This window comes from Toxotes jaculatrix, chromosome 8 (genome assembly GCF_017976425.1).
Source record: "Toxotes jaculatrix isolate fToxJac2 chromosome 8, fToxJac2.pri, whole genome shotgun sequence".
NCBI lineage: Eukaryota > Metazoa > Chordata > Actinopteri > Toxotidae > Toxotes > Toxotes jaculatrix.
The window spans coordinates 3,776,437-3,797,271 of NC_054401.1; the positions used below are offsets into that span (position 1 = coordinate 3,776,437).

General features: G+C 38.5%; 1 protein-coding gene and 1 long non-coding RNA gene across 2 annotated transcripts; both read right to left on the reverse strand.

The window, feature by feature from the left end:
• Positions 1-3,603: 3,603 nt before the first annotated feature.
• Positions 3,604-12,188, reverse strand: LOC121185522 (macrophage mannose receptor 1-like). Its single transcript, XM_041043736.1, has 12 exons — positions 12,160-12,188; positions 11,274-11,329; positions 9,668-9,719; positions 9,066-9,431; positions 8,473-8,808; positions 8,233-8,324; positions 8,058-8,151; positions 6,155-6,202; positions 5,054-5,458; positions 4,024-4,365; positions 3,831-3,919; positions 3,604-3,700 (listed from the first exon to the last, which is right to left on the reverse strand). Exons 2-12 carry the CDS (start codon positions 11,298-11,300, stop codon positions 3,617-3,619), a joined length of 1,935 nt encoding a protein of 644 aa, XP_040899670.1. The 5' UTR covers positions 11,301-11,329; positions 12,160-12,188; the 3' UTR covers positions 3,604-3,616.
• A 387-nt stretch (positions 12,189-12,575) lies between these two features.
• Positions 12,576-13,225, reverse strand: LOC121186148. Its single transcript, XR_005894407.1, has 3 exons — positions 13,072-13,225; positions 12,897-12,982; positions 12,576-12,768 (listed from the first exon to the last, which is right to left on the reverse strand). It is a non-coding gene; the product is annotated as an uncharacterized LOC121186148 (long non-coding RNA).
• Positions 13,226-20,835: the final 7,610 nt, after the last annotated feature.

Sequence of the window (20,835 nt, forward strand, 5' to 3'; positions counted from 1 at the left end):
CTGTTCAGACCTGGCATTAATGTGCATCTCAGGTGATTCCATCACAAGTGGACAGCTCTAAATAAAAACAACTCTAAGTACAGGTGTGGATGCACCCAAGACACATCGAGGATGCACTGGAGATCTGATCTCTTAGGCCACATATCCAACATCTGAAAATTCTGAGAGGCCCACAGAGATATGAGTCCATCAAAAATCAATTTGGTTTGCCTGGGACACACCTGGGAGACACACCTGATAGACCCTGACGTATGACGTCAACGTGAGCTTGTAGGACCTTCCAGCTACGTAGTATTTGTATTTGCACTTAATAAAGTGACATATGAAGCATACTGACTGTATGCTTCACTGCACATAGGGCTGTCCACCTGAGACTGGATCACCTGACACAATGAAAATCAGTGATAATCAGTAATTGTTGAAACATTTTACAAAAACTGACTAGTTCATCAGGCAGGCTGCTACACGGGGCAGTGATATTACAGGTATGTCTGTTATTGGTGTATTTGTTGACTGATAGATCACAAATTAAAAAAAGAATAACATTTTATCTGTAAAAACATTAACACTTCTGATCTTACCGAAAAAGAGGAGAGTCAGAGTCACGTTAGCAGCCATTTATGACTCGTCTGTAAACAAGAAGGAAAACAAGTCTAAGACCACTTTCTCATACATGTATACATAATATCTATGTGTCACAAACATGTTGGCTCAGACAGTACAGGAAAATGTCTTTTAAAAAAATTAAAAATTAAGCTTAAGTTTAGAAGATATTAATTGTTGAAACTTCTGTGCAGTTAACAGTCTGATAACAATCAAGGTTTGGTGATTTGCAAGTCAAAAGACATTTGGAGGTTTGTTTTTTCAGTCGCTGTGTTTCAGTGCGTAGTTTGGACCTTTAACTTCGAACCTTTTAAAGAAACGGGCACAGCTATGATCACAAACAGGTGATCATACACACTCAAATGAATGTTAAACAACACTCTTCAGACAGAGACAAAGCCTCTTCTGTGTATGGACTGTTGGTCAATGATCTACACGATCACGGATTAAACATCATTAAGTTTAACATAGCCTAAAGAATATCTATAATAAATATCTATATTAAGATTAATATATATATTAGCTATAGTTATAAATAGCTACAAATCACAGGCTTTTTAAAGAAAGATATTTTGATGGAAAATATTTAAAAACTTAATGTTTCAACTAGTTTCCTGCAAACAGGATTAAAAACATGACCAAAGTCTTGTTTACAGTACTGTAAACTTGCAGTGGGATTTGAACCATCTTGATAGTTTCCTGGAAATATAAAGACATACTCACAACTTTCAAATCCGGCTACTGACGGTTGAGATCTGAATTCTTTGCAGGTAAGACTCCAAAAACACAGATGTCTGCTAATTCCTATATATATGCAGAGTAGAACGCTCTTGCTGTTATTTTCATATGCAAAGCATGACAAGTAAAGCTTATGTCGAAGGTGACGTGTCCACGTGTCTCTGTCCGACCAACAGACCTCAAAACTTAAAAACATTCAGTTTACAGTGATGTTGAACGGAGAAAAGCAGAAAATCTTCACATTTGAGAATCTGGAACCAGCAAATGTTTTAAATGTGATGATCCAATTGGTTGCAGAATGATGTTCAATTAATGGACTAATCAATTAAACAATACATTTTTGCAGGTTTTCACCTTTTTCAGTCTTTGAGGCTGAGCTCAGACGACCATAATTTCTCCGTCACCAGCTTTGTCTGGTTAGATAAGCATTAAGCAGCCACTCTCAGCAAAACAAAGTCAGACCATTTTTATTTATTTGTTCCCACTAAACACAAATCTTTAAAAATATTATTTATATTGTATGTACACTGTTTTGCAAGGGCTAAATAACTGAACCTGGGCACTGTACTTTTTAGATAAAGTGACTCATACAGGAGTAAATATTTGTTGGGGACAGGAGAAGGGAATTTTTTGGCCACATGCACCACCTGAGGGACTCTCAGTCCATTCTTCAGGACTGCCAGTGGCACATTATTTGTGGGCTCAGAGTAAAATATTTTTTTTGGTAACATACAAAGAGCATCTCCTGCCCTTGTTCAGGCTAAATCAGGCTAAATCCACTCAGCCCTGAAGCTGTTGAAGGCACTGAACCTGTCATTCAGTCTCTTGTAGAAAACGGTGCCATTGTGGAATATCCAAATTCACCATCTTGCCTGTTAAAAAGCCAAATGGCAGCTGGAGACCAGTTCAGAATCTCAGGGCAGTTAATGAAGCCGTCGAACATCCAGCTCCAACTGTACCAAATGTGGCAGCGTTAACGTCACAGGCATCAGCAGATTCCTGTTGATTCTGTTACTGATTTGCATATTTTCCTGTTCATCCTGACTCGCAGTTCTGGTTTGTTTTCACTTTCAAAGAAAAACAGTATTGTTATCTTAGGCTTATAGTTACTCCAGGAAACTGTGAATTAGTTCTGGGCAATTCTGGACGTTCTCCTAGCCTTAGTAGGGTATTGCCGCCCATGGATCCGAGATTTTGTGGAGATCTCCCACCCCTCGTATGGCATCACTCAAGGGGGAAACCATTTGACCATGACTGACTTTTTGACGTGGACTTCTGGGGCAGAAAGAGCTTTTTCTGACATGAAACAAGCCCTGTCTAGTGACCAACCACGACTTTCTACAACCGAAAGAGCGATGGTGGCATGAACCACATCACTGTTTGCAGGTTGTTGAGGAGATATGGAAACCTCAGGATGACCCTCCTCTGACTAACCCTGATTCTGTTCACTTTGCAGATGGCTTAGCGCTGAGGAATCCATCAACTGGCTCTTAATGTGTTCTGCGCTGCATGGACCAAGCAAAGAATAGTTGAAAGTGCAAAGTTTTTCAGCTGCACAAGCAGCTGAACTGTTTGCAATAACGCATGATTTCACGGCATAACATCACAGTCTATACAGACTCTCAGTACACATTTGATTATGCAAATGTCAGGCTCACACAGGGTCTGCTGATCCAGTAGCACGAGGTAAAAGCAGCCCAGGTGGAGAGGACCACATCAGGTGCTGCTGACGACTCCCATTGCCATCCAGATAGCTGGGAGGGACATGTAGAATCATGCATCCCGTAGAACCATGCAAATTAAAGACTTGATTCACAACGTCTGGAGTTTTCCCTCTGCAAGATTACACCCTCACATTGTTTTCACATCACATAAATAAATTAAGTTGATGCTGTAATGAATAGTTGTGCTCACTGATACTTTCTTTGTTTTTCCTCAGAAAACTTATGTTGTACAGGTAGAAAAAAATCTGAATAAATCTATTAAAAAAAACAACATCTGCTGTAATTTAAAAAGATGGCAGCCATTCAAACTGCAAAACTCTAAAGTGTTGATACAACTGACTTCATCTTTTCAGAGTCAGTCATTATTGCTCACAATATACATAGTTACACCTCAAACCGTATCAGCAAGTCAACTTGCAGCCCAATAGCCTAACAAACTCAAGTTATATTGTTGTCCTCTGTTAGCATAAGTGTAATTACATACACAAGTTACTTCACTAACCACACAGCAAATATATAGAAGAAAAGACATTTAATCCAAGTTCCTTCTGTCAGTTTTTGTCCTGTTTTCTGGGCAGAATCTTCCACTGCAGTGTGAAGTCAGTCCATCCCTGAGCTGTTAGCAGTGCACCCAGCTGAGGAGGAATAAAATATCAGGTTTATTCAGTACAGTGACTTCTCTTTAGGTGTAGACTCAGCGGTTTCTGGTCATGTGCTTTATCCTCTGTCACATCCAAAAAAAAAAAGAGGGAAAGGGAATGTTACCTTCTGGAGGACCTGGGCGTGAATAGCTGGATCGGTCATGTCAGCATCAGTCTCAGTCTTCATCCTCACCACGGTCTTCAGTTTTGATGCTGAGAAGCACAATAAACATGGACTTTCAAAACAAATAGACACATGCTGTAAAAACTGATTGATTCAAATCCAAAAGAATTTCTTTGTGTCACTGACGTGTCACCTTTATGGCAGACAAAGGAGCGCTTGGCAGAACAGCTTTCGTCACCCCATTCATGTAGATTGTTCTCAGTCGCACAGTGCTGGGATCCAGCGTAGTTATTTAGGCCATTACTTATCCAGTTTCTAAAGGTGCTGTTAGACTTGTCAGACCATGTCCATGAAGTCCGGTACAGACCAATCGAAACTCTACTATCGCTTGGTTTTACATTAAAGACCTCAGTGTTCTCTGCCATGTTCTCAATCATAGCCAAGTCTGTATGATGCTCTCTGCAGTAATCTTGAGCATACTTCCACGATGCTATGGTTGAGACATATGTATAGATTTTCTGGCTTTGGTTTGACTCTGCAACAGACAGAAATGAGGACAGTGTGTCAATTAATTCAATTATCTATATTAAGTGATATTTGATATTCTGGCTTTTTCTAATCACGTATTAACACAAATCATGATTTTAATTGTGAAGCTAAAGGAAAATCACCACTGTGAAAATGGTATTAATTCTACTACTAGTAGAAATTTCTGGTGTTTTTCATGCACAGGTCACTTCACTTTACAAGCAGGAAAACGCCGGTGTTATCAAAAATAACACAAGTTCTCACTTTAACGTTTGGATGGTAGATATTTTAACAAAGGACCTGTCATTGTCCCCTTTCTCGTGAACACCGCCCCACAAATGTTATGTTTTGCAGTTGTTTTGTTTACTTTGGAAAGTTCAAGCCGGCCCGCCACGTTTGTTTACAACAAATTTTGATTGTCTTAAAGCTGGAGCTGCACAGGCCACTGAAAAAATAAAAAAAATAAAAAACGATAATTCTAAAGTTGCATTGTGGCCTTGAAAACATAATAGGCTTTTCTTTTAGTTTTGTGGTATTTTATAGATCAATGAGCAACTTATGTGAAATTGACAGAACACCTGCAAAGCTTCAGTCCTGTAGCTGTGACATTTTCTATGAAACTCATCAGTGCAATCTGCCTGTACCTGACAGGATAAGTCAGCTGATAAAATCCATAAACTCAGATCTTTTCTTACCAGTGTAACAAACAAAACTGCTCTCGCTTCCACAAGATATGTCATGCCACGTCCCATCATAGGCCATTATCACACAGTCTTCATCTCCAACTGCATTGTCAGGTTCAGCTGTTTGCCAGGCCTGATAACCAGTTTTACTCGTTTCACCTGTCGCTGACCATCTCCAGGAGTTGGCATCATGGTTCATGACCTTCTTCCAGGATTTTGGGTCGTCCCTCAGTCCAATCCATCCCCATGAGAAGGAAAAAGTTGGTTTTAGCATGCTTATGTCATCCATGTTTTCTATGGTCGCCAGGTCAGTGTATTTCTCTCTGCAGTAATGCTGAGCATCGGTCCAGTTCAAGCTCTGGTTAATGTAGTAGTACTTACGCGGCGGAAACTGAGAGCAGCAGTTTAGACTGCATCCTGAGGGTTGATGAGAGAAGATATATTTAGTATTTAATGAATCATTTGCACGTATTTACAGAAACAGATTCTGACAGAGGAATAGACGTCAACACAGCTGTTGTGTGGCTGAACAAGCGCTCCAGGTAGCAGTATCTCACTTAGACTACGTACATTCATAGGCTTCTGTATAGAGTCTGTAGCTGTTAAACGTTTGTGCTCTGATCGAGGGGTGACAAACTTTAGATTCACCGAAAGCCCAGATGTCCCAGATTTACACCAGCACTTAAACACAGCATGCAGCTGTGGGTCTGTGCGGAACTCATAACCCCACACGCTAACGTAACCTGATCCATGCAAATCAGCTGATCTGTGCACGAACATTTGTAATCAATCTGTAAATAAATACAGAAGACTGACACAAATGTGTGTGAACACTTTTTGAAAAAGATGATGATCAGGCTGAAGTTAAAAACCTGTACGTGAAATACAAACCGTCACTCAGGTTGTAAAATTGTAAAATAAAATTGTTACCGTGTTCAAATTTTCTGGTATTTGTATGAGGAAACTTGCGTAAAGATCATTGTGCAGATGTGTAAATCTTATTTTTCATTTGTGACCATTTCGTGTCAAGTCCTCGCCATGGACCCGTGTCCACTGAAAACCAAAACATTCATTTCATCCATAAAATTATGTAAATGGCACTCTTGACCTTACCAAAGAGGAGGAGAATCAGAGTCACATAACAATCCATTTCTGATTTTACTGCAAAGAAAAAGAAAATAGGTAAATAACATATGTAACCACACAGGTGACGACGCAGGTGTTTGCAGTTATTCAGGCTGATTTAAACCTTTGCTTTGAAGAACCTGGAAACGATCTGAGGTCACTAAACTTCATCAATAAATAGATACAAGAGATACAACGATGCGAATGTGATGATTATTTTCGTGATTAATCGATTATTTGTTTAGTCTACAAGATGTCAAAAACTAAAAATTTAAAAACTGTAAGAAAAGTAGAAAATCCTCAACTGGAGGAGCTGGAACCAGAAAAAGAGTTTCGTATAGTTTTTTTTCTTTTTAACAAAAACAAACAAACAAACAAACAAACAAACAAAAAACACAAACAAACAAAAATACTTGCATTTTTTATTTTTAAGTTCAGTCAAGCTCCTGTCAGATGTCTGTATACACCTTTTGACCTACAAATCATCAAAGCAAAGCCAGTTCAAGAAAAGGTTGAGATTCCTAATGTTTTGTTTCAGCGCTGAAGGATGATTTTTAAAACTCATAGCAGTTCAGAATGAAGCTGCCACCTTCTCCCTGCCGAGCTTCCCTTAAACTTCAATGATGTTTATTCTGAAGCTAGATAGATAGATAGATAGATAGTTTACAGTATCTCTCTATTAGGTTACAATACAGAATAATGGAATACAGCACATTTCTTCGCCCTGCAGCCTTTGTCCACTGTAAAAATGCAGTGAGATTCAAACCTTCTCACTAATTCCCCGGAACTATAAAAGGCATACTCACATATTTAAAATCCATCTGTTGAATGTTGTCGTAAGGTTGAGACTTGAACTCTTCGCAGTAAATCATGCCAAAATGCAGACATGTGAAGGTAAAGCTACAACCCCTTTGAGAAAAGTACAGGGCTCAGAACTATTTTCCTATGCAAATCATTACAGTGGTAAAAGATGTCCTTTAGAGGTCGGACCCAGTGATTTACCATAGTTGGTGAAAAAGGGAAATTATTTTTCTTTCTTCAGTGTAAATGAACTGATGGTGATGGCTTTCACAAGAGGTGAAGCTTCTTGCGGAGGTTAGATAATCTCCAATGTGTCTTATTGGACATTACCTAACATAAATTGTGTGTGTGTGTGTTTCCACGTGAGTATGAGTAAACTGGGCTGGTAACACGTGCACTGGGCTCTTTCCATTTTACATCTGATTTACAGTTTTAGTGGTGCAGAAAGAAGATTTTGATTCAGGGTTTGAATCGAATTAGTTGAGTCCAACTTCTAAAAGTAATTGCATTTGTTCTAATTGTTATATTATTTATTAGATTATACAATCATTTTGCCAGCCCCATTTATATCAGTGAGGGTGGGCTAAATAAACAGAAAGCATTAAAAGAAATATGTACTGAAAGTATGTGAAGTTATCAGTACATAGTACAATGTGACATAAACTCAAACAGGAGTGACATTTACTGACAATGCTGAAAAAAGAATTATGAACATTTACATTAAATCTAAAATAATAAATATTTCTGTTTACATGTTGGCCATAAGTGATTATATCAAACACGCTGCTTACCAATGGAAATTAATTCAAAACTGAAATCAGAAAAGTTGCCTATTTACACACAGATTAAACGCTTTGTGCTGAATTTATTTAGTGTAAAAACAAACTGAACACAATTTATTTGTCGAGGTCTAAGAGAAGACAAACTAACCTACTGAATTCTGATCATTAAAACTTCTCTATATGTCATGATGCATCTTTCGGGGAGTTGCGCTGTCGGGGTTAACAAGCATCTAAACAGAAAGATAAAAGTATTTAGGTGTTTGGGGAATATTCATTATAGGTGTGCATGTGTGTGTCTGCACACCTTCAGTTGTCACTGCTCTTCTGTCTCCGCTTCACTGGCGTCTTCGTCCAGGTCAGTTTGAAATCAGTCATGTCCTGATTAGCAAATGCTGCATGCAACTAAAGAAGGAGAAAGACGACACTGTTTTCCACCAAAGTTTGTTTAACCTTTTCTTTCACATCCACACACACACACACTACCTGCTGCTGCAGGCCAGCGCTGCAGGTCGGATCTTCCATGTTTGCTCTTGACTGGATCTTCATTTTCACCAACATTGTCCATGTTTTGGGAACTGCACAGGGTCACAAACAACAGGAAGATGTTTCAGAGAAAGACAGAAACTGACAGAGCAATAAAGGCAAATCTAAACCCCTTTAAACCTTTCACAATAAGATTCAGTTGAAAGTCATTTTAAAGGGTAAAACAACTGTGATTCCTACTTCCGTAGCAGAAGAAGGGGAGGGTCACGTTGCACTGCTCATCAGTCCAGGTTCCATTTTTCACCTCTACAGCTGCACACCATTCTTCTCCATTCAAGTTGTCAGGTTGTCCATGTTGCCAGTTTGTGAATGTGTAGTTTTCTCTGGTTTCTGACCAGAACCAAAGGCTGGTTTTGGAAAGGCCAATCCACGCCACTGTATATGTGGACAGTGTTGTCCGGACTTTAGAATTTGTCCCTTCATCAGAGATTTTGGCCAGAGTTGAATTTTCCATTTCACAGTTGCTTCTGGCGTCGTTCCAAGTCATTTCAGTCTCAACAAGGTAGTAACTGTGACCTGATGAGATGAAGACAGGAAGTGGATGAAATAATTATATGTAGATTTTCAAAGTAGCATGAGCAAATGCATTTAGACCAAGTATAGCAGCACATTGTTTGCGGGCATTGAAAGTAAAGTATTAGCTGTGCTCTTGGATTAAAACTAACTAACTAACTAACTAACAAAGAAACAAAGAAACAAAGAAACTAACTAACTAATGTAAACTAAATGTAGAAAATTAATAAATCTTCCTAAATGGTGGTGCTTATACCCACCATCAAAACAAACAGAGGGTTTTGCTTCTGAACAGCTGGCGTTGTTCCAGGATCCACTCTTAATCATGAGCACACAAAGCTCATCAGCACTACCACTGTCTGGCCGACCAGCTTCCCAGCTGAAATATGTGGCGGGTTGTCCGTCCACCCAGGTCCACTCTGAAGTGTTCTCATACAGTCCTATCCAGGCCTTTCCTGTGTAATTCCCGGTTGGAGCGTTCATCATCGTGGTCAGGTTTTCCTGGTTGTGTATTTGGGCTAATTCGGTGTGTTTCAAGATGCAGTAATTTTGGGCATCATACCAAGTTTTACCCTCTTTGACAAAGTAGAAGACGTTTGGAAAGGAAGAGGACGCGACGCAGAAACCTGAGGAGAGAAGTGGTCGGATGGTGGGATGTAGGATTTAAATGTATTTATCTTTCATTTAATGTATGAACAGGTCATAAAATGAATATTTAAACTCAACAGTTTCTTTAAAAAATTGATCACATATTCCAATATATTCTTTATGGTTCTAAATAACTTATAATACAAATAATACAGGATTTTTTTTATTTTATTATATATATCGTTTATTGATATTCACAAAACCCACAACTGACCTGTAAGCAGGAGGATCACAAACACGGTCTCATCCATCCTGACTGAGTTTAACTGTGGATGAAATAAAGATCCAGTGTGACAGCTGAATTAGCATTTAAAACACATTCTGATGACTTTCATTACTCGCAGAGTTTTCTGGACAACTTTCATACAAGTCAACACATTTTGTTATCCTGACACGAATATTACGAAAAGCTGAACAGCTGATCTAAACCAGCGTGGTTTTATTTGTGTGCTTTAATTCTGACAGATGAACAAAGATGTTGCATATAAAAGATCTGTTTTTGTACCACATGTAGAAAAAAAGTGAACTGTATCTGTATTCTATATTTTTTTTAATTGACATACTTAACGTAGAAGTCCTTTTCCCTTCTTTTCTATCGTGATTTCAGTGGCTCTCAGCTGAGAGATGTTAAAATAAGTCCTTAAATCTTTTATCCTGTGCAGATTCATTTTTTGACAAACTGATTGAAATGAAAACATTTGACTTTTGTTCATTATTTAATATATAAATATAAAATAATAGATAATAATAATAAATATAAAATAATAGAATAGAATAGAATAGTATTTCTATTCTATTCTATTCTATTATTTTGTCTCATGTCACTTTTCACTGGTAAAAAGAAAAAGAGTTTAATTGAAGGAAAGTTACAAAAACAGTGTTATCATCCAACCAACACATGAAGCTAAAAAGTCCACTTACCAAGCTTTAAGGTCTCTGCTCTTCAGTGTTTGACTCCTACTTTTCTGTTTGAGGCTGTTTTTATATCATAATGCAAATCAGTGAATGATCGACAGCTGAATGATGAGCTTTGAAGGAGCCTGAACTGTGACGCACCTTCGACGGCTACCAAAACAAACAACCAACCAACCAAACAATGTTTTTACAAGGTTTTAAAAAGACTCTCACTGACTCGCTTCATTCTGCATGTAATACAATGAGACGTGTTTATTGTTCAGAGTGAAGGCAACAGAGGCTCATGTCTCAGGGTTAATCTCAGTCATTTTGATGTAGAACAGGTTCATTAAACACATTGAAGAAAAAAAGTGAGGAAAAAACAACACACACACACACAATGTGTATGTGGATATCTGGGCATATTTTCAACAGGTCAAGAGTACACCAATAGGTGTTTGTAGTTCAGCACAGGTTTTTCTTTTTTTTCCTGCTAAAGTTTTAACATGAATAAATCATCTACATATTCAAAGCTCCCCAAATGTATCATTCAAATCCAAGTGACCACACAATGTCAACATCCACCCAGGTCTGACGATGATGGAGAGAGTAATGTACAGTGTGAAGTACTACAAAAACATCAGGAAAATGAACCTTCAGTCGGACATTTTGTCTCATACATACGGTGGGAATTAAAATAGGATTTCCCACTGAGTGTCAAAACATAGAAGAAACACAAAGACGGCAAATATGTTTTAATAGGAGAAAAAAAACGAAATGAATCCATCTGTTCTAAGATCTGACCTTTCTGCATCTTTGTCCACTGATACCTGAGGGATTAAGTATATTTTGTATTTCATGAGTCAAAGGTGACCTGTGGATTTTTCTAGTAAACAAAGTTTCTGTCTATGTTCAGTGGTACTCACCAAAACCCATTGTGGAAACGGCCCCATTGTGCTGCTCAGGTAAACTTTCCCTGAACCTGTTCAAAGAAAACACAATCAGTTGCAAACTGTGCATCCAAATCACCCACAGATGATTCATTCAAATCTATCCGACCACACAATGTCAACAACCACTCAAGTCTGATGAAGATGGAAATGATATGTCCAAAGAGAAAAAACACTGGAAAGCATGACGCTCCAATGTGATGTGATGCATCATAAATGTGGAGGGAATTAAAAACAATTTTCCACTGAGGCACATTTGGGTATAAATAAAGTTTAACACTGATCAGGTCAGCTGCGACTTGTTTTTAAACTTTCATGTTCATTTTATTCCACCGATACCTCTCTCAGTCAGCCTGGCTCACAGTTAAATGAATACCGGACACAAGAGGTGATCAATCTTCTCATCAAGTAGCAAGTTCCTTTTGTGGTTCATTTAGGGTCTTTAAGGTTTTGTTTTGTTTTTTTTTAAACCGTGTTATGTAAGATTAAACATATCTTTTAATAAAGGCTGGTGGTTTGGGAGGGAAAGTAGTTACCCTTTAGTGGAGGCCATATTCACAGCCACATGGCTGAAACAGAAAAATGTTAACATTCATCCAGTCTCACCACACACAACATGCAAGTCTAAAAAGATGAGTTTATGGCTTCACACACTCTCCCACATCATTACCACAGTCTTCATTGGTTAACTTTAACTCACATAAAACCCATCCACGCTTTCTTTATTCAAAGTTTTGTTTATTGCTCCACTTAGACGCTGCACTGTTTTCTAAATGAGGCGCACACATTTGTTTTACATTGTTCTGCCGCAATCACTGCAGATAAGTTGTTTACCTTAATGTTTCCTTTGTCTTTGAGTTACCTGGTCTGCTGCATCACTCCTCCTTCCTGGTCTGACCAAAAGAGTTGAATGAGGGTGGAGCCCAGTTAAATACACAGGCCCAAGAAATGGATCAGACCATGAGCTGCAGCAGCATGGGGGTGGATTTTTTTGTGTTGAGTTTTGGTTCCTTTCTATGTTGTTTTCCCCTACCTGCCTTTAATGGTCTAATCAGCCAGTTAATATGTCTTCTGTTCTGTTTGGTTAATAAAATTCTTTATTTTTATTTTATTTTTATTTTAAAGTATTAATAAAATGTCAGGTGGCTTTATATTGACTCCAAAAACATGCAAACTCATCGTATATAAGCGTAAGCTGAAATGAATACCTACTTAATTAAATACACAAATAACTGCATTAACAACACGACAGAGCCACTAAAAAAAAGCAGATTTTAGGTAAAGGATTATTTGTCAAATGTGTCATCCGATGATTTTAAACATGCAGGCTGATGTTGTGGCTGCAGACAAAACCAAATTAAGTGCACTGAGCTCCTGGGAGTTCCTCTTGATCGTTTTCCTGTTTTCTGGGCTGAATCTTCCATTGCAGCTTAATGTCCATCAGTCCCCGACGTTTTAGCAGTGCACCCAGCTGAGGAGGAATAAAAGAAATATGTTTTCTACAATTGCAAACTCTGCAGAGCCTCGTGTCATTTTCAATTAATTTTCTGTAAGTTTCCTACTTCAAAGAATGAAAGAGAGGAAGAGCAAGAGTTGTACCTGCTGGATGAACTGGGAGTCAATAGCTGGATCTGTCATGTCAGCGCTGGTCTGAAACTTCATCTTCACCACCATCCCTTTTGGATCTGCACAATCCAATAAACACACAACAACGTTACAAACCAAAGAGACACAAACTGCAAACCAGAATTTTAAAAAAAAAGTGAACAGTCACCTTCATGGCAAACGAAAGTTTTCTGGACATTACAGTCAAAATCACTCCATTCATGCTGAGCGTTCTCAGCCGCACAGAACTCGTTAACATTTGCGTTATCTGGTTGTCCACTTTGCCAGTTTCTGAATAAGCTGTTGCTGCCATCAGTCCAAGTCCATGGAGTTCGGTACAGACCAATCCATACAGCAACAGATCCTGGTTTTGCTTGGTACACTTCAGTATTTTCATCAGAGTTTTCAATCACAGCCAAATCAGTGTAGTTCTTTCTGCAGTAATCTCGGGCATCAGCCCATCGTAGCTCAATTGGGACATACACAAAGGTTTTTGTGTTTACTGCTGTTCCTGCAACAGACAGAAGTGGAGTCAGTAACCATTGCTCAGACAAAATAAACTTTCTGAAGGTGTCAGCTTGGGCTCTTGGGAAATATGAAGGGAACTTATTTTGTAGTTCAAACTAAAAATGAACTGAAACAGAAATCTGAATAACTGGTAATATTCTGGTATTTAGGAGGCTCAGTTCAGACTTAACCCAGTTACAAAGCAGCATTACAGAGCTCCAGATGAGATTAGGAGAACTAAGATTCACCCACAGAGCTCCTGCACTGTGGCTGTGACATTTTGTATGAAGTTCATTAATGGACAGGTGTCTGTCTTGCAGTCTCCCTGTCCCTGACAGGTAAGGTCAATAGGTACAGTAAAGTCGATTAATACAAATAGTTTCTTACCAGTATAACAAACAAAACTGTACAAATCTTCACAGGATGCATCATTCCATCCTCCGGTGGAGTGCATCGTGATACAGTACTGTACGTATTTATTATCAGGGTCTCCAGAAAGCCAGACGCTATAACGAGATGCGATCATTTGACCAGTTGCTGACCACTGCCACTTCCATGATGCTGGGTAATCACTTAGTCCAATCCATGCATCTGTGGTGTCCAAAGCAGGTCTTTCCAACATACGTATGTCCTCCATACTTCTGATGGAAGCCAGGTCGGTGTATTTCTCTTTGCAGTACTGTCGAGCTTCGCTCCAGGTCAATTTCAAGTTGACGTAGTGGAACCGACGATGGAGGCAAGAGGTGGGGAGGCAAAATCCTGGGGATTGATGACAGAGGCTCAATGCTCACAATAGCCCTGTTCAGACCTGGGATTAATGTGCATCTCAGGTGATTCCATCACAAGTGGACAGCTCTAAATAAAAACAACTCTAAGTACAGGTGTGGATGCACCCAAGACACATCGAGGAAACATTTGAGATCCAATCACTTAGACACCATTTGAAAGTGGTCTGGGCAACATAAGGCCACATTGTTTTAGGACTGTGAATGTAAATGTGTCCTGGGCCCCAGTTGAGGACAGTCTATTCAACTGACATCCTCTGTGTACATGGAAGTATGCACTCATTTGCGTTCTTAAAGAGTTTATGTGTTTTTACAACATCTGAAAATTTTGAGAGGCCCGTAGAGATATGAGTCAAAAATCTCAGACAATTTGGTTTGCCTGGGACACACCTGATAGACCCTTGGCTGATAGATCACAAATTATGGCAGAGAAAAAAAAAGAATAAAATGTTATCTGTAAAAATATTAACACTTCTGATCTTACCGAAAAAGAGGAGAGTCAGAGTCACATTAGCAGCCATTTATGACTCGTCTGTAAACAAGAAGGAAAACAAGTCTGAGATCACGTTCTCACACACGTATACATAATACGTATGTGTCACAAACGTGTTGGCTCAGACAGTACAGGAAAATGTCTTTTAAAAAAAAGTTTAGCTTAAGTTTAGAAGATATTAAATAAGTGTTGAGACTTCTGTGCAGTTAACAGTCTGATAATAATCAAGGTTTGGTGATTTGCAAGTCAAAAGACATTTGGAGGTTTGGGTGCAACCTGTTTGTTTTTTCAGTCGCTGTGTTTCAGTGCGTAGTTTGGACCTTTAACTTCGAACCTTTTAAAGAAACGGGCACAGCTATGATCACAAACAGGTGATCATACACACTCAAATGAATGTTAAACAACACTCTTCAGACAGAGACAAAGCCTCAGCTGTGTATGGACTGTTGGTCAATGATCTACATGATCACGGATTAAACATCATTAAGTTTAACATAGCCTAAAGAATATCTATAATAAATATCTATATTAAGTTTAATATGTATAGTAGCTATAGCTATAAATAGCTACAAATCACAGGCTTTTTAAAGAAAGATATTTTGATGGAAAATATTTGAAAACTTAAGATTTCGACTAGTTTCCTGCAAATGGGATTAAAAACATGACCAAAGTTTAAAAGTAACTTGGAGCAGTTTCTCGCCACCTGACAGAAGACAGCATAGTCAAATCCTGGATCAGCACTTTCAGGATTTTCTTGCCTTGTTTACAGTACTGTAAACTTGCAGTGGTATTTGAACCGTCTTGCTAGTTCCTAGAAATATAAAGACATACTCACAACTTTTAAATCCGGCTACTGACGGTTGAGATCTGAATTCTTCGCAGGTAAGACGCCAAAAACACAGATGTCTGCTAATTCCTACATATATGCAGAGTAGAGTGCTCTTGCTGTTATTTTCATATGCAAAGCATGACTTAAGTGAAGGTTATGTTGAAGGTGACACGTCCATATGTCTCTGTCTGACCAACAGACCACAAAACTTAGAGACATTCAGTTTACAGTGATGTTGAACAGAGAAAAGCGGCAAATGGTCACATCTGGAATCTGGAAACAGCAAATGTTTTACATGTGATGATCCAATTGGTTGCAGACTGATCTTCAATTGATGGACTACTTTTGGTGCAATATGTGCAGCCTTTCTTCTTTTTCCCATACTGCCCAAACAGTGCATATGGTCACTTTGGTCATTCTGTTTATAGTATTTATTATTATTTTCCAAACACAAATCTTTAAAAACAGATAATGAATATATTGTATGTACACTGTTTTGCAAGGACACTGTAGATTTTAGCTAAAGTGACTCATACAGGACTAAATATTTGTTGGGGACTTTTTTCAGCCACATTAATGAATTAACACATTGGCTTGTGTAAAACTATTATTATATGATAAGGTGAACAACAGCAGTAAACTAAAGAAGTCCTGGTTATTGGGCCGTCCTTAGCACAGACACAGCACTGCAGAAGGTAGCGACTGAAACTTAACTGCTGATGCCAAAAAAGTGGTTGTGCTCGTTGATATTTCCTTTGTTTTCCCTCAGGAAACTTAGAGAAACGTATGTTGTAGAGGTAGAATAAATCTATTTAAAAAAATGCTGTAATTTAAAAGATGGCAGCCATTCAAACTGCAAAAATCTAAAGTGTTGATACAACTGACTTATCATCTAAGCCTTGCATTCCTGTGCATTAGGACTTTTCCGACATTATTGCTCACAATATACATAGTTACACCTCAAACCATGAACCACACAGCAAATATATAGAAGAAAATCATATAAGTGCAGCATCAGAGATTTAATCCAAGTTCCTTCTGTCAGTTTTTGTCCTGTTTTCTGGGCAGAATCTTCCACTGCAGTGTGAAGTCAGTCCATCCCTGAGCTGTTAGCAGTGCACCCAGCTGAGGAGGAATAAAATATCAGGTGTATTCAGTACAGTGACTTCTCTTTAGGTGTAGACTCAGCGGTTCCTGGTCATGTACTTTATCCTCTGTCACATCCCCAAAAAAAAGAGGGAAAGGGAATGTTACCTTCTGGAGGACCTGGGCGTGAATAGCTGGATCGGTCATGTCAGCATCAGTCTCAGTCTTCATCCTCACCACGGTCTTCAGTTTTGACGCTGAGAAGCACAATAAACATGGACTTTCAAAACAAATAGACACACGCTGTAAAAACTGATTGATTCAAATCCAAAAGAATTTCTTTGTGTTGTTGAAGTGTCACCTTGATGGCAGACGAAAGGGAACGTCATTCCACAGAGAACATCATCCCATTCATGAGAAGTGTTCTCGAGCACACAGAACGGCCCAACACCACCGTTATTCGGGCTGACACTTCGCCAGTTTCTAAAGAAGCCGTTCGACATGTCGGACCATGTAAATGGCACTCGGTACAGACCAATCCAAATTGTAACATTGGATGGTTTTACATTTAAGACGGCGTTGTTTTCTGCACTGTCACTGATCGTAGGAAAGTCTGTATGATGTTCTCTGCAGTACGTTTGAGCAGACATCCACGTTTTCATAGATGAGACGTACGTAAAGTTCTTCTGGCTTTGGTTTGTCTCTGCAATAGACAGAAATTATTTAAATTATTTCTGTCCTCTTAATCTATCAAACCTAAACCATGGGTGCTCTACTGTGATGAAAGGATGCAGAAACGCAGGGATATGTGAAACGCCTGCAAAGCTTCAGTCCTGTAGCTGTGACATTTTCTGTGAAACTCATCAGTCTAAGTCAGCTGATAAAATCCATAAACTCAAATCTTTTCTTACCAGTGTAACAAACAAACGTGTAGCTTGCAGTACAGGGCTCATCGTACCACCCTCCTTCCATGCTTATCTTTGCACAGTTTTCTTTTGAAGCTTCATTGTTCGATCCATTTGGTACCCAGGCCTGATAACCAGTTTCACTTGTTTCACCTGTCGCTGACCATCTCCAGGAGTTGGCATCATGGCTCATGGTTTCTTTCCAGGATGTTGGGTCGTCCCTCAGTCCAATCCATGCCCATGAGTAGGAAAAAGTGGGTTTTAGCATGCTTATGTCATCCGTGTTTTCTATGGTCGCCAGGTCAGTGTATTTCTCTCTGCAGTAATGCTGAGCATCGGTCCAGTTCAAACTCTGGTTAATGTAGTAGTACTTACGCGGTGGGAACTGAGAGCAGCAGTTTAGACTGCATCCTGAGGGTTGATGAGAGAACATATTTAGTATTTAGTGAATCATTTCACAAGGTTTGAAGAAGAAGAGAAATCCAAAAAGCGTATCTATGGATTGCCATCAAAAATCTTAATACAGTATCATCAAATCCAAGCAGCTCACTCGCGTTGTCTGTGGGCTTTTTTTTTTTAGATATTCAGATATTCAGTTTTTGTTTGGTATGTTCTGTAAGGTTTTCATGTTAGCTTCTCAAAGTTTACTGAACAACAACAACAACAAAAAAACCCAATCTCTCAGTCTGTTATTACTTGTGACAGTCTGTCTACCCTTATCACGCCTCAACTTTTCCGAATCACCTATCCTAGTCCAACACATGCCTTTTCCATTTAGGCCTGGCCCCTTTACATTTGCATTTTGTATTTTTTCCCCAGATACACCATTTCACCACTGTGTTTCATGGGATCCAAAACATGCACTTCATACATTAAATTATGTAAACGACACTCTTGACCTTACCAAAGAGGAGAATCAGTGTCACGTAGCAATACATTTCTGATTTTACTGCAAACAAGAAGAACATAAAATGTAAAACGTAAAATGTAACAGCCATGACCACACAAGTGTTTGAAGTTATTTAAACCTTTGCTCTGAACAAACTAAGCTGGAAATAAAAGATCTGATAAAGGAAAAATGTCTGTCAGTGTTTCCCAGAGCCCAAGGTGATGTTTGTGAACATTTCGTTCAAAACCCAGATTTATTCCGTTAATAATGACATATAAAGAGAAAAGCAGAAAAGCCTCACACTGGAGAAGTGGGAAACAAAGATTTTTTACCAAAGAAAAGACAAAAGATTAATTGATTATTTTAAAAGTTGCTTAAACTAGTTGTCAAAAAAATTTAATAATAATTACATTCAACATTACATTATTACATTATAGTCAACCAAGTTTCTGTCTAAATGTTTATACATCTTTTGACCAACAAAACTTCAAAGCAAAGCCAGATCAAGAAAAGTTTTCGATTCCAACTAAAAAAAGTCTCAGTTTTATGTAGTACAGTATAAAGTTTCCATTTAACTTGAGCAAAGTCAAATCTTAGGTTACAGTATAATAGAATGCAACATATTTAAAGCTTTTGTGAAGACATTTCGTCGCCCTGCAGCCTTTGTCCGCTGTAAAAATGATGCCGTGAGATTCGAACTATCTCACTAATTCCCTGGTGTGTAAAAGTGTAAAAGGCATACTCACAAGTTTAAAATCCAGCCGTTGGAGGATGTTATAATTTTGAGACTTGAACTCTGCAGCAAATCGTGTGCACATGTGAAAGTAAGCATTAACTATTAACCCTGTTGAGAAATATAAAGCGCTCAAAACCATTTTCATATGGAAATCATGACTTAAGAAAGAGGCATTTGAATGTAATTACAGGAAGTGGTATCCTTATCCTCTATTTGTTTAGTGTATACTCATGACGGAAGCACTTACAGGAAAACGACAGCCTTGTGAAAGACACTTTATGATCTGAGGCCATCTTGATGGCACGACCAAGCTGCTGCTATAGGAGTGTGTTTTCAGCTCTGCGTCAGCTGCTCTGGAAACAAACTCAAGTCTTTATTACTTACAATGAAGTTCTTCATTCTTCTGATTAATTTCTGCCTCTGAGAGCCTGTTTGCTTCAACAGCATCCTTCAGAGGCTGGTACATACTGGTACATGGTATCATACACAGACCAGATCCCAGTAATTTACCAAGGTTGATGAAATAAGAAAATGACTTTTCTTTTTTCTTTGTAAAGTCTGTTGAACATCACAGAATTCTCAGCTACAAATATTTGAAGCTGAGAATTGTTTGCTTTTCTCGACCTGCTTGTTTGTTTTTAGCCAAAGCTCAAGAAGAATGTGCGAGTGATTAAACTCTAATGATATTTATACTTCAAAGAACCGACTGCAACAAAAGTCAGTGCAGTCTTCGTTAACGAGATTCAAATCTTTAATTTTTTAACATTTTGTTTGTGGACAGGTTTTTGTTTCTCGGCCTTCTGCTTTAAAATACTCCAAAGGTTTTCTACTGGATTCAGGTCAGCGGACACACGTGGCCAGGTCATAGTTTTCATTTTTATCTTCTTGACAAACTTAGTGTGCACATTTCCTTTACATTGTTCTGACACAATCATTACAGTTAAGTTGTATAACTTAATGTTTCCTTTGTCTTTGAGTTACCTGGTCTGCTGCATCAGTCCTCCTTCCTGGTCTGACCAAAAGAGGTGAAAGAGGGTGGAGCCCAGTTAAATACAGAGGCCCAAGAAATGGATCAGACCATGAGCTGCAGCAGCATGGGGGTGGCTGCTGGTTCTTCGAGTTTAGTTCCTTTCTAACTTGTTTTCCCCTAAATACAGCGTGGTGCTTTTACATACTGTGTATTTATTGTCTGTGTGTTTGTGAAGTTGAAGTTTGAAGTTTTTTTCCCCCAAGTGTGAAAGCGATGTTTTCCAAGTTTAAATCACCACGGTGCAGGCGAACAGCTCCACAGTGTGGAGAACCACAATCACTGCGACTCTGATGATTCAGCCGTGTCGATCAGCTGCCAGGAAATTCATTCATTCCAAATAGTTTGATGTCAATAAAAACAAAAACAGCAGAGTACTCTTCACTTGTATTTATTCATACTATATCATATTTATATTCTATGTTCATCAGATATTTATATATATATATATATATATTTATTTATATAGATATTTACATGTGGCAGTGTTGCCAGTAGAAGAAACCGATATTTCAACAAAATGGATGACAAAAACAAGTGTCAAATTCAGTGCTATGCTGAAAGCACACAAAGTCTGATTTTTAAAAAAAAAAAAAAAAAAAAAGTGTCATAAAAACCAGAAACTGGGAAAACAGCAAAAACACTTGGGTGTGATTAAATTTACATATAGCTTTAC

Coding starts and splice junctions, on each gene's coding strand:
- LOC121185522 (XM_041043736.1), bottom strand. CDS start 11,300: ATGGGGCCGTTTCCACAATGGGTTTTG. Junction 9,720..11,273: donor CGTTTCCACAATGGGTTTTG/GTGAGTACCACT, acceptor TTTCATCCACAG/TTAAACTCAGTCAGGATGGA. Junction 8,325..8,472: donor CCCCTTCTTCTGCTACGGAA/GTAGGAATCACA, acceptor GACCCTGTGCAG/TTCCCAAAACATGGACAATG.